This window comes from Urtica dioica, chromosome 2 (genome assembly GCF_054948205.1).
Source record: "Urtica dioica subsp. dioica isolate 48M chromosome 2, U.dioica_male_clone48M_v1_H2, whole genome shotgun sequence".
Lineage (NCBI taxonomy): Eukaryota > Viridiplantae > Streptophyta > Magnoliopsida > Rosales > Urticaceae > Urtica > Urtica dioica.
Genome location: NC_142757.1, coordinates 50,548,682 through 50,563,103, shown reverse-complemented (window position 1 = coordinate 50,563,103; position 14,422 = coordinate 50,548,682). Strand labels below are relative to the sequence as shown.

The window sequence follows — 14,422 nt, the reverse complement described above, 5'->3', positions numbered from 1 at the left end:
TAATAATGTCATGATTGTATCTTATGTCTTGATCAGTTTGGTGGCAAAAACCTTCTCTATATTTACTAAAATAATACAAATATACATTTTGTCCTCAAATATAAATAAAATTATTTACCAAAAGGTCCTACATTTTCTTCGCATTGCACTTTTCACTTTCTAAACTTGTCTTTTACATTATATCGTTTATAACTAAATTAAATTATAAGTTTTTTTATTTTTTTTTATAATAGTTCTTTCTATAAAGCTACAAATACATGTATAATTTTACCTCCAAGATATGTCATAAAATATCTATATATGAAATATATATTCTTTTAAAAGAACAGTTACCTTTTCATTAAGAATCGTATCCTGGTAAATTGCCATCCATTGCCAATGCTAGAGGAACATTCTAGAATTCATCAAAGCATCATTATTAAAGGAATATAAATCTCAAGCATCGTTATTTTATATAAATTTTCATTACTCAAATATATGTTCAACTTAAAAAAACACTATGAATAAAGAAAAATAAAATAATTATTTAATAAAGAATAAATGTAAAAAAGAGTGGGATATATGAAAAAGAAATTCGGTGGCCATTTTCGCTAATAATTTTACTGGAGGACACATATTTATATTTGTCATTTTTAGAAGTAAAAAAGGGGTGTTTTTTCAACAAACTGAAAATATATGGTATAATTTACAATTTATTAAAATATGCAGAAGAAAAAATAGTGTAAACAGTCTCATATTAACAGGACAATTAGAACTTCAATGAGATAAATGGACTTCAGTGAATACGCCCATTGGGCTTAATGGGTTGACAGCCCAAACTTAATCACGATTCACTCACATCATTATAACCCAAAGCCTTTTCAGGTTTTCTTTTTAATGGATAATAAAGATGTGGAATTATACTATTAAGACATTCTCAATAATTTTGGACCAAAATTCAATGTCTATTTTAAATCAAAAGTATGACTACTCATTTTATGTATTTACATTTTTAGTCATTTTCTTCTCTCTCTCTCTCTCTCTCTCTCTCTCTCTCTCTCTCTCTCTCTCTCTCTCTCTCTCTCGTGCATGGCTGATTTTTTGTTTTTGTTTTTGAGTTGCTGAATGTCATGGCTGATTTTTTGTTTTTGTTTTTGAGTTGCTGAATGTCATGGCTGATTTTTTGTTTTTGTTTTTGAGTTGCTGAATCTCCATGACGTTCACTTTCGTTTTCATAGAACCGTTCAAAGTTTTTTTTTTTTTTTTTTTTTTCATTTGAAGAATCTAAAAATTCGTTTGAAAATTCATTGATATTTTGTCAATTTATTGACATGAATGTCAATATATCTTCCAAGATTCTGGGAATTTATTTGAAGATTTATTGACATTTTTGTCAATAAATTTTATGATTGTCGATAAATTTTCAACAAAACCGTACTTTTCAAACGAATTCCCATAATTTTTGAAGAAATTTCATGAACCTTTGAAAATTTATTGACATCCATGTCAATAATTGACAAAATGTCAATAGATCTGCAAACGAATTTCCAGATTCTTCAAGAAGACAAAACAAAAAAAATCCTCAAACGATTCTATGATAATGAAAGTGAACATCGTGAGGATTCAACAGCTCAAAAAATAAAAAAAAAAACAGCCACGAGAGAGAGAGAGAGAGAGAGAGAGAGAGAGAGAGAGAGAGAGAGAGAGAGAGGAAAATGGTTAAAAAGGTAAATACATAAAATGGGTAGTCTCGTACTTTTGGATTAAAATAGACTTATTGGATTTTGATCCAAAATTATTGAAAATGTCATACTCATGGAATAATCCCTAAATATATGTTCTAATTCTTATTCAAGACTTTAGCCGAATTACCCCAAGGTTTATTTGAACTCATCAAATCTGATTGATATTATGCTGATCGATATTCGATATTATGCTGAAGCTAATCTCCAAAATAGCTAAAGTTCAGGAGAAAAAAATGAATTTTTTTATTTTTAAAATTTTTTTATGCTGAAGATACATGAGAATATGTTAGATTAAATTTAATCTGTAGTGTTATCCAATAATTTTTTGGAAAGAAGCACCACCGAATAACACTACCAAATTTAAAGAGTCCACCCGATCACTGTAATGGGAAATAGGTATCCAAACAAACTGGTTGAGCACATAAGAGAAGAAAGGACTGAGATTCAAGATGACGACCCCCAATAAATATGCATTATCGTTACTTTTCCCCTGTCGGTCTTAAAATCCGCCGAAGTATGAGCCCTATAAATGCCAAGTATCGATTTGAATGACGCAATGAGATAAGTGAGATACCAGACACAATAATCCCGGTTTACTAAAGTTTAAAAGTCTTCGGTGTTATATATTTATTACAGGAGGATCAGATCTAGACAATATGAATAGGAGATGTTGTTAATGCTGCGGTAGTGGAAATTCTCGTTTCTATGTGTACATGTTTCTGCGGCTCAAATGAGCATCGAAACGGAACCGCAAAGAGAATGTGAGATAAGCGAAGAAAGATACCAGAATGACCTGACTACTCGAGGAAAGATGACTCTTATAATTTACTTTGACATCTTCTTAAATGCATGAAAAGCATTCTGGCATTCATCATACTCCGGAATCGGAATAGTCAATACCATAATGCATGACTTATGAGCACCTTACTTTTTACGGTATATATGCAATAACATTACTACATTATTCATACAATGACGAGTAATCATTAACCTGCATCAAGTTTCCGAGGATACCAAGGTCACGAGTTCAATGGGAGTTATTCCTTTAATATCCATGGCTATTATCTGCCTCTCGTTCGGAACAGAGCATCTTATCTTCGATACCTTAATACGTTAACCGCACTTTCCATCCAATAGAATATCACGCACCGCTCTTTATTTATTTATTTATCTTGCGGATTGTATATATATACGAATTATATAGGACAACGTCATGAATTGTTTATTGATTTAAATAAATAAAAAAACTTGTAACTATCTGAATGACTAAACAAATACCAGTTAACGAACCGAACCCCCACCATTGTCCGATAATTTTAAGCAAATTTCAAAAATAGCAATACCTACAGAGATACATATGTGCTGAAAAACGAAATAACTTTCTTTGAAATATTTACGGATAAAACTATCAATTATTACCTGCGGAAATTCAAAGAATATTATAAAAAAAAGTTTGGGGTGTTTTGGTGTGTATACATACGTATATATAATTTCTAGTCCTATTACCCGAATAATTAGAAAAAATTGCCACCTAGAAATTACAAATATGTCGCCATTTTATAATTACCCTGCACAATTAACCCTATGTAAGTGTTCACTATATATATATATATGTAACTTTTTTTTTTAATGTTTTCCACACTAGTCAAGAATTTTCCCTTATAGAACGGTGAAATTATATAGGTGGCCTAGACGAAATATATCAATTTAAATAATATACATATATGTTTAATATATATATATATATATATATTTCATAGTAAAATTCATTTTTATCCCTTGATTTATATCAGCGGTCAAAACTGTTAAATCACTACAATATTATGATTTTGTTATCACTAAAACATTTGTGAACACAGAGCTAGACTATATTTTTTAATCTTTCTTAAATCACAAATTAAGCATATAAATAAACAATGTTAAACTGAATCGGTGATAATTAAGCTTTGAGTTGAGAAACAAAATAGAGGAGAAAGAAAGTGGTATCGAGTGTCGACATTTTACTACAAAGTTCTTCAAACGTGGGTGTAATGATACTTTAATATGTTATAAAAACATGCCTAGATCTTTGCATAGATGACTACACAATGTCATCATCTTGTACTCTTTTATAGTACTTCTGAGTCTGACATGCTTTGTAAATTACCATACTCCCCTTATACAATTTTTTTTTTTTGCAAGCAATTAGTTTATCTATAATTTCCAACAAAAACACGTCTTGAAAATTTTTGGTTGAGCCCATTTAAAAAAAAAAAATTAATATAAAATAATATATTCTATAATATAGCTACATTTTCATAAAGAGTTTGCATTTATATATAAAATAATGTATCTTCTTCGGCTATGAATATTCCTAACCACTCTTTTGACTTCATGTAACATGGACATATATCAATAGAAACCGATGAATAAAACGAAGGACATTTTGGGAATATTAACCTAGTTTGACATTAATGCTAGAACCATAAACCGTATATCATTGGTGCAAAGGTTTTATACCTCTCATCTCATCTAGCTTTATTTTTCCAAAGAGACTATACAAATAGTCTGTATCAATAATTATAAGATTATACACACACATATATCATCATCAAAAAAGCAATTACATGAATAGATCTAGGGCCAGGGATGTGATCTCCACGATGATGTACGTGTTGATGAGAAAGAACATCCAAATGATCGGCGAACTAGCGGTGGTTCTGGTGGATTTCGCGGCGGTTTTGACGTCAACGCTTCAATTCTCCGGTCTATTCTTCCGGAGAGCGACTAGGGTTCCGATGAGGCACTACTCTCCGGCGTCTTCGATGATCGCAAGACACGACAGATAAGATTAATTCATTTACTTAATTTATTTCGTTGTTATTGTTGAACTTGTTTTTAATTATGCCATGTCCCCAGCAATTCCATGCTTCTTTTTTGGTTTGCTAAATAATAATAATTTCCATTCCTTAAAATATTGATGTAATAAATTTTGTTAATTTTTAACAAATCTTGGTAAAATTTTTTTTTTTATGGTATTAATTTGTGAAGTAGTACTATTCTGATATAATAGCTAGAGGAGAAGACTAGCTAGATTGCTATTTTTTTATTTGATGATAATTAATAGGAAGTATTTTATATGTATAAGTACTTAACAACTGAAGTACAATCCGAGTTGTTATTTCGTTTAGATTTGTATTCATTTATTCTTATTGTGAGAAATAGTAACTGTTTCATTACAGCTTTTATTTTTGCGTATGGTTTTATAAGTGTTTTTGCACCAAGAGTATATAATTGATGATAGGTAAGAAAATTTATGGGTTTATAGATTTCGTGTAAAATAAAACTAAGAGTAATTCTTACAGTTTTGTTTTTTTTTTTTGTTTTTTTTTTCATCTTTGTAGGCAAATGAACTCAATTTGTGCCAATATTCATCGTTATTCAATATATATGATCATGATCACAACTCTAGTATATACAAGCACTTTACCAATTTTAATATTCCCAATATTAATCAATCATATAAAGAGCGATTTGTCATGCATTTTACTCAACACACACACACACACACACACACACACACACACACATATATATATATATATATATATATATATATACACACACACACACATAGTTTGAAATATGATTACTGAGATCACTTGGAATCCCATCATAGTAACCGAAGTTCCTAAATGTTAAAGTAGTTAAAGTACCATGCGTTCATCTTAAAACCAATTGACAATAAAAGGAATAATTCATGACTTTATAAGTAACAGAAATGATACATCCGTAGTCGACGTGGGACTTCCTAATACTAATAATATGTCATAATCCAACGTATAACACATTATTTTCTACATGTCTTTTTACAAAGTGTTTTTTTTTTCTTTTTTTTTTCTTTAAGCTCTTTGTTAGGAATAGGAATGTCTATAATCATTCTCCTGCTGAAAAGCCTCATATAATTAACTCAGTCCAAACTAGTATATATATATATATATACACACACACAGACACGAAGCCACATGGAGGTGAGAGGGGGCTATAGCTCCCATCAATTTTTTTTTTTGCATTTTTTGCCCATTTTTATTTTATTTTTACATTTTTTTACCCTCAAAATTTACAAATCAGCTCCCTTGAATTTTTTATTGCAAATTAGCCCCCTAACCTAGATTTCTGGCTTTGTCCCTGCACACACACACATATATATATATATATATATATATATATATATATATATATATATATATTAGTTCTCTCAGAGTCATATACATGATATATTCAAGTGAGTGTGATAGGTTACGGCTGAAGAGGTATTTGGTATCTTCTTGTTCATTGATTAGAACGCACCCACCGTGATGTGACTCCTTTGCCCAGCTCAAGTTTTCATTCACGACATATTTCCTCACACCAGACAATGACGTTTTATAGCTTAAAAAATATTGTAAAATAATTTATCTTTATCATAAGCTTATATAATTAAGATTAATCCTCACACAAAAATCTTGGTTATCTCCGACTCGTTTCTGATGCTCGATATTGTGCAAACTTTTGTTTCCGAAATTGAGAGTGCAACTGCAAACTCGGGATTTTGCTTCCTTAAGCTCCATTTCTGATTCTTGGTTGATTATTTACTGGGTTTAACTATGATATTTTATAGCGACTAAATCCAAAAATGTTATCTGGATTCAGCCGCGACAGCCGGTGCGGTCATAAATGTGACTTTAGGATGTCCCATGCACAAAACTATATGATGAAACTTAGAGTTTGGTTTCCTAAATTGACATGTGCAAACTTAGAATTTTGTTTCGTTTAAGCTCGATTTGGGTTTTTTTTTCGTTGATGGTTATCAATGCGCGATAATTATGCGAACTAAACGTTTATTGTTTCCTGAATTGACATTGTGAGAACTTAGGATTTTGTTTAGATTTAGCTGCGACTTTATTTAAAGGTTCGATGATATTCAGAATATCCGAGACAAGTCGCAACTTATTTATAGCCGGGACATGTCGCGACGCAGAATATCATGTAGTCCACGGCATGTCACGACTATATGATGTCTTTCCAAACTAAATATCGAAACTTAGGAACCTTATCTCGTTGGGTATCGAGAACTGGCCTCCAAGTTTTTCTCTTAGAGGCATTCTGTTAGTTTAATTACAAAACCTATAAGTTCAAAAATATGAAAACTCGAAGCATTGCTTTTTATTAGGTCAATGACAAAAACCTCTTAGCCGCGCTTTTACATTAAATGTAAATAAAATTGCAAAGCTAGTCCTTAATTTTTTTTTATCGCACTTTTGATTAATACTTTTTATATTGATCTTCCCTATTATTTTTGTATGATGTTTTTAATACAAAAGTTCAAATTGGTATATAGTACATATCTTAAAATATCTTATAAAATATATATGAATAAATGAAATATTTTCTTCCAACATATTTCGTTATCTTAGTTCTTTTAATATGAAAATATATGTATGTTTGTGTGTGTGTATAAATGTTATGGTATAATTTTCTTAAACTAAATTAATGTACCAAGGTTTGATAAAAAAAAAAAAAAAAAAGTGCACATGAGGGTGACACCATAGGCTTTAAGAAGTGAGATCTAAGGCAGAAAAAAGTTTCCGATTAAGGTTGAGTCTGTTCTTCTTGACGTATGAATCTCAATAAAACATTTGTTTTGTCTTTTTCCAAAGGTGGAGAGTCGGGTGTCTTTTGATAAGTACCGTCCAATTAGCTGTGAAATTTTAGCTACAAGATAATCTCAAAGCTGATTGCCAATCGCTTTAAACCATTCCTTGATAGAATAATTAGTCCTTATTACCAATCGTCGTTTGTTCTCATTTGATGGATTGCAAAAGATTCGGTCTTAGCCCAAGAAATCAAGCAAATCATACAAATTAAAAGAGCAGTCTTTTGGGGGGTAAAACTTGACACTAACAAGGCTTATGATAGCGTTGAGTGGTTATTCAATGATAGAGCTCTCCAGGAAGCAGGTTTCTAGCCCATTTTAGAGAGTTAGAAAATGAACCTAATAAGTAGAGAAATATTTAGAATGGACTTCTTATTTAAGAAATATCTAAATATCAATTTTTGATCCAATTTAGGACAAAAATACCTTTTAAAGCATATAAACTAACTGTTTTTTTTTTATTTATTTATTTATTTTTTTTTTTTTTTTTCATCTTGTTCTCTCATTTCATCTTATTTCTTTGTATCTCATCGTATTTCATCTTATTCTATCTTATTGCACCATATTTAATCTTATTCAATCGTAATCTATCTTATTTCACCATATTCCATTATAACCCATCGTATTCCATCTTATTCTTTTGTATTCCGTCATAATAAGATGGAGTAATGAAAATACAATGAAATACGATGGAATAAAAAAAAGATGAATTACGATGGAATAAGAGGATGAAATAAAAAAAAAAAAGTTAGTTTAAATGCCTTTGAGGGTATCTTTCTATGCGTGTTGTCTTTGCAAAGCATAAAGTAATTAAGAATTTCTATGCAATATAACTTTGTACGATAAATTATGTATGGTTGAAAAAAAAAACGTTGTTCAAAGCATTCCCATATTTTCTGTCCAACTATACATTGGCTCTTGCACGATGGTAGCGAAAAGTTGTCGTATGATTTATACGTTAAAAGTTACAAATAAATTTTTAACTGTGGTGCAAAATTTGGATGATAATTTTTAAGAATCTATTGTACTACTACCACACAAACACACCCTATAATTAAATAAATATGAGAAATGTTGCGCACAAGATTCGGTCCCGCATTCTACTCGTGAGAGGAGAAATGGTATTACCACTTGCCCCAAACAAGACTCGTATAAATTTATATATACTTCATTCATATTTTTTACTCTTGCACGACAATAGTGAAAAATCATCGTTTAATTTTTTTTTTGCATTATAATTATTCATTGAACAAAAAAATTTGGGAGAATAGGCCGGCTAAACACTGGCCTACGCGGTCACAAAGTTACGTTAGAACTATCAAGTTTTTTTTTTTTTTACTGTAGCGCAAAGTTTGGATGAGAACTTCTGAAGGAGCGGACGAACGTATCTGCATTATGTGTATGTTTTTAAGCTAAAATGCATCGAATTTGGAGTTTGACATAAAAAAAAAATAGAATAGCTATGATGCACAAGACTTATCCGAGAATTTGGCTAATCAAGCAAAAGTGCAAACGGTGACTTTAGATATCCGAGAGACAACAAGGCATTGACTCAACGTTTATGAGGGATTCACAGAGACCATAATAACCATAGACCTAATGTATATTGATCATTCTTAACCCCAGTAAAACTACACCAAGAACGACTACAACAACAACTTCCAATATTTCAACTTACTTAAAGGAGAGAGACCTTACTTATCAATAACTAATAAATATTTAAATTATTTGGCCTTCACAGTTTTCCCAGTGTGTAGTCCATGGCGTCCACCAGATAATCTGTATCAACAATACAATAAATAAAACAAAAATTATAATTTTATTGGTTTTTTTTTCATTAGTTTTAACTCTAGGGTGAAACTCTTACCAGCATCTTCCTTGGTGAAACAGAGAGGAGGGGTGATACGGAAAACATTTCCATAATATCCTCCTTTTCCAATCAGTACTCCCAAATCTGATACAACATATTAAAAGTAAAAACCGAAAATGGGTTAAGAAGTTGTTAGCTTCCTGAAATGTTACTGATCTATGCCAAATATAACAATGAACTGACAAAAAGAAGAAGAAGAAGAAGAAAATAACCTTTCATCTGGTCCATCGCGTGAAGAGTTTCATCTTTTGCGGGAGTTTTCAACTGGCGATCTGTGACGAGTTCCATTCCGAGCATCAGCCCTTGACCTCTCACATCTCCGATAACTGCGTAGCAACAGATGATCTCGTTAATCACGAATTTTGATAACGCAAATTCAGATGAATAATAGTTTACTTTGTTTTACCACCCTGAAATCCATCCTATATATTCATTGCTCATTCTCCAATCATACCAATCATAGTAGTAAGTTTTTTGTTTTTTTTTTTCCTTTACCTTCATACTTGTCCTTCAAAGCGGTGAGCCTCTCTTTGAGGTGGGACCCGACGACCAGCGCGTTTTGCTGAAGCTTTTCCTTCTCGATGACCTTCAGAACGGCGTGCCCCGCGGCAGTGCAAACGGGGTTTCCTCCGAAGGTATTGAAGTAATTCCGGCGAGTCAGAACCTCAGCGACCTCCGGGGTAGTCACCACCGCGCCGAGCGGAATCCCGTTTCCTATTCCCTACACAGACAAGAAGAATGAATCAATACTTAGCTCCGGATTAAAGATCCAATGAAACAAATCTCGAAAAAAAAAGAGAAACAGATAATGTGAGGGGGAAAATGAGAATTGTTATATCTTTCTTGTGTTTTTAAGTTGTGGAAAATTTGAGAGAAAATGGACAACTTGCGATTTCATTTCACTTGGTAAAACGAGTGAAAAATGAAAATCGCACATGCAAAGGATTTTTCATTCATTTTTCCCTAAACGAAATTGATTTCCAGACACAAAACAAATCTTTTATTTTCCCTCATATTTTCCTTTCAAGTGAAATGAAGTGAATGGAAAAAGATTAAACTACCTTTGCCAGTGTGACAATGTCGGGGATGACGCCTTGATTTTCAAATCCCCAGAAGTTGCTTCCAGTTCTGGCGAAGCCGGATTGGACTTCGTCGGCGATGCAAAGTCCACCGGCTTTCTTTATACTTTTGTAGACAGCGGGCAAGTAACCCGGTGCAAGTTCCACAATCCCACCAACACCCTGTTGTCATCATACAAGTTCTGACTTCAGTCCCAAGTAATATTAAAAAAAAAGAAGCATAGGATAGTTAACTTGTGTTACAAGTTAGGGTGGTCGTTACCTGAATCGACTCAGACATGAAACCGGCGACATTACCGGAGGTTCCAAAGTCGATGAGGTCTTGGACGTCTCTCGCGTACTTCTCTCCGTCAGCACCGAAAACACCTCTGTATGGGTCCGGGTTCATGGCGTGATGAACACCGCTCTGTTTGGTGACGAGGACAAGGGTTTGTTAGTCACAAAAAAATTAAAGCACTTAAAGCAGTGACACTATGATGAAATCCTGTCTACCAACGAAATTCTATCTACCAATGACACTATGATGCACTTAAAGCAGTGTTGAAAACTCCTTAATTCAAGTGAATGTGATAGGTATCTGTTCAAGATGTTTGTTTTTTGGTATCTATTGTTCATTGATTAGAACACACCCACCGTGATGTGACTTTGAGATGAAGTATTTTTATCATCCTTTGACACCAGAGTCTGGTGTCAAATCATCCTGACAAATGGAAAAAAAATGGAAATTTCATTTCTAATAAGTTGACTTCCATTTCTTATTGAAATTGACACTTTCGTTAGGTAATTTGGGACTTCTATTGTTTAACTGAAGTTGAATTTCCGTTAGACTTAATGGAAATTAGCATTTTCGTTAACTTTCATTAAGTAATTAGAAAATTAAAAATCAATTTTAAATGATAAATGGAATGGACTAAACTGTTAAAATTTTAAAAGAATGTACTAATATATAAAATAAATTTCATTTTTATTAATAACTTAAAAAAAAAAACATTACAACAAGATTATGAGTAAAACATTACAAGAAGACTACATTTCATTAATAGTCATGTTTTGAAAGTTTATATCAAAATTATCAACTATTTTTTTGGATAATAACTATATACCAATTTGTAGACAATATTATAGAGATTATTGTAGAGTAATGTTGTATAATTGAAATGTGAGTTGTGAGATGAGTTGTGAAAAATGAATTAAAATGAGCTCTATTTATAATGAATGTGTGGAAACGGGCTGAAAGAGTAAATAAAAGAATTATCAGCGAACGTCCAAAATTTTATAACGGCATAATGGAAGCAAATGCGCTGCCATTGCCACCTTCCGTCACTGCCACTTCCGCAAATGTGTCGGAAATTATTTTTCGTTTCCAAAGTATACGAAAATTATTCATTCCGTGAGGCAAGTGACACTGTTTGGAAAACATTCCTTCCGATATGTGTCACACAGACGATTACGTTTTATAGCTTTGGTTGGACCACCAAGAGATGAGTTATTTGATTTATAAAAAAATAAAAAAATTAATTTACTATAACGTCTGTAGGATTCCTCACAAGTAATGGTTGAGATTGTGATATGCATTAAATCCCAAGTAATCAAAGAGGAAATTGCTTTGTCATCATTTATTGGGATATATATGCTGATTGGGTCATGACTCATGTTCTAATTTATCACGGAACATAACAAAATCGTTTCTTGGCATTGTGGCAATGATTATGTTCTTCAAAATTTTCTATGATTATATATTGTCGGAAAAAAATGGTATTAAAACGTAAGCTAATGCTAATATAAATATACATATAATACATATTATGATTCCATTTAAAATTTTCCTAATAGTATCAATCTAAACATTATATTCTTCAAAACTTTCCTATATATACATGGTTGAAAAAACTGGTTTTAAGACGTGTTAACGATAATATCAGTGGCTTTTAAGTTAATTCCATTTTCAATGTTCCTAATAGCATGATAAATAATTATATGACAATAAAAGAATTTGGTACATGGATGACTAAATAATAAAACTCAATTTCTAATTTATTTTTATTAATTACCTGAATGACATTAAACTTCCAGTTGCCCTGGGCGGTGGCTCCCATGGTTCCGGCGGCATTGCCGTGATAGGCATTCCTCAAGGATATGATGTCATGACAGCCCGTGTACAGCCTCGCCATCATCATCGCCAGCTCGTTCGCTTCCGTACCCGAATTCGTGAAGAACACCACCTGAATTCAATCAATGGAACCAAACAAATGTTTTCTTAGGCTAATATTCCCATTGACACGACTTTATTTCTAACCAGCTGTGTTTGGTGAACCAAATACTATTTTGACACAACTTTATTTTTCATGGGGCGTGACAAATTACTAATTTTTCAACCAAACATACATATCACTCACAAATAACATGATCTTTATCTCCATCAATAATTAAATCTCTCGCAAGCCAATAATACTATTACAGATGGGCTGACCCAACAAAACTTTATATATCGCCAAAACTCATTTAAAAAAAAATATGTATTATCCAATTTTGTCTTCTTCTAAAACTTACCGACTTTACTAATATCTCTCGTTTTTCTATAAATATTTCGATTACGGACTTCTTTCACTGCATCTACACATGTATCATATGATTCTCCGGTTGTTTTAATTAATTAATTTTTATTTGGAAATACGTAATCAGATAGGATACCACTTAATACCCAATAGCTGGCATGGCACAACAAAATATTAATATATAATACAATTTTGTCTTCTTCTAATAAGAAAAGCAAAAACCAACCTTGAGATCTCCGGGGAGCTTATTGGCGAGAGCCTCGGCGAAATCGCCGATTGACCGGTTGAGATAGAGAATTGTGGAGTGTTGAATCCGCTTGGTTTGGGCGACGATGGCCTCGACCACGTCTGGGTGGCAATGGCCACAGCTCACGGTGGCGATTCCCCCAAAGCCGTCGATATATCTACGGCCCTTCTCATCGAACAAGTATTGCATCTTTCCATCCACGATGTTCAACTGCATATATACGTCAATCCCAATCATCAACACGTTGAATAATATTGTGATTCTCCTTCATTTAGAGATTATAATGAATTGACCACAGATAAAAGGTCACATAAGAATTGACTACGTACGATGGTACGATATACAAATCGATGCCTTAGTTGAATGAACAAGACTGCAAAAAATGAATCAACAGAGTTAATCCTGGAATCTGAATAAGACGCTACAATAATATCGATTCTTTTTGTATTAGTTTATTTGTGATAATCTCTCTCATGCCTTTTTCATGATATCTAAATAAATATTAATAATAATTTCCATAGACGGTCCACAATAGCCCATTCATGGCCCCACTTGATAAATAACAAACAGAATCGAAAGCACGACAACTAATACAGACCTAAAAGTTCTGAAAACCAATACAAGAGATACAGTGCATATATACACATGAACAATAGATGGTACATATATATATATATATATATATATATATATATATATATATATCACGCGAGACACACGAAATCAATAGATCAGTCTTAATACGATACGAACACATAACACTCCTAATACTGACAATAGTAATAACAATAAAAAGAAATCCAAACAGAGTAAAAAATCGAAACACGCTCAACGATCTGCGAATCGATTTCCTAAACCAGAGAGAGAGAGTAATCTCACAGGATCCTTGTAGAAATAGAACATGGAAGGGCTGAGATATTCCTTGCGCTTGGCCAGAATCTCCGCTGCCGAAGGACCGTCGTACGGCGGCGGAGAGTAATCGAACGGAGGCATTTTCAGCTGCGAAGCCTCGGCGACTCCGCTTTCGCGAGCTTCGGCGACAGAGCCGAAGCATCGGTTCCATCGCCGAGCCTCTCTCACCGACAACGCTCCTCTCGCCAAGAATCTCTGCATTTTCGCGAGTATCTATCGGCTGTTTGGATGCGGAGATAACCGAGATTTCTGGTTTCTGTTTGATTACCGGGAAAAATCTTATGAGTTCAATTCCGATGAACGGAAATCTCGGGGGAGAGAGAGAGAGCGAATGAGAGAGAGAAATATAGTGGTTTGAGAG

At 32.8% G+C, this 14,422-nt stretch overlaps 1 protein-coding gene across 1 annotated transcript; it reads right to left on the bottom strand.

The window, feature by feature from the left end:
* Window positions 1–8,874: 8,874 nt before the first annotated feature.
* PYD4 (PYRIMIDINE 4) lies at window positions 8,875–14,422 on the bottom strand. Its single transcript, XM_089607092.1, has 9 exons — window positions 14,029–14,422; window positions 13,129–13,359; window positions 12,399–12,569; window positions 10,610–10,753; window positions 10,330–10,509; window positions 9,764–9,989; window positions 9,481–9,594; window positions 9,266–9,352; window positions 8,875–9,177 (listed from the first exon to the last, which is right to left on the bottom strand). Exons 1-9 carry the CDS (start codon window positions 14,260–14,262, stop codon window positions 9,134–9,136), a joined length of 1,431 nt encoding a protein of 476 aa, XP_089463218.1. The 5' UTR covers window positions 14,263–14,422; the 3' UTR covers window positions 8,875–9,133.

Coding starts and splice junctions, on each gene's coding strand:
- PYD4 (XM_089607092.1), bottom strand. CDS start 14,262: ATGCAGAGATTCTTGGCGAGAGGAGCGTTGTCGGTGAGAGAGGCTCGG. Junction 10,510..10,609: donor TCATGTCTGAGTCGATTCAG/GTAACGACCACC, acceptor TGATGACAACAG/GGTGTTGGTGGGATTGTGGA. Junction 9,178..9,265: donor TTTCACCAAGGAAGATGCTG/GTAAGAGTTTCA, acceptor TTGTTGATACAG/ATTATCTGGTGGACGCCATG.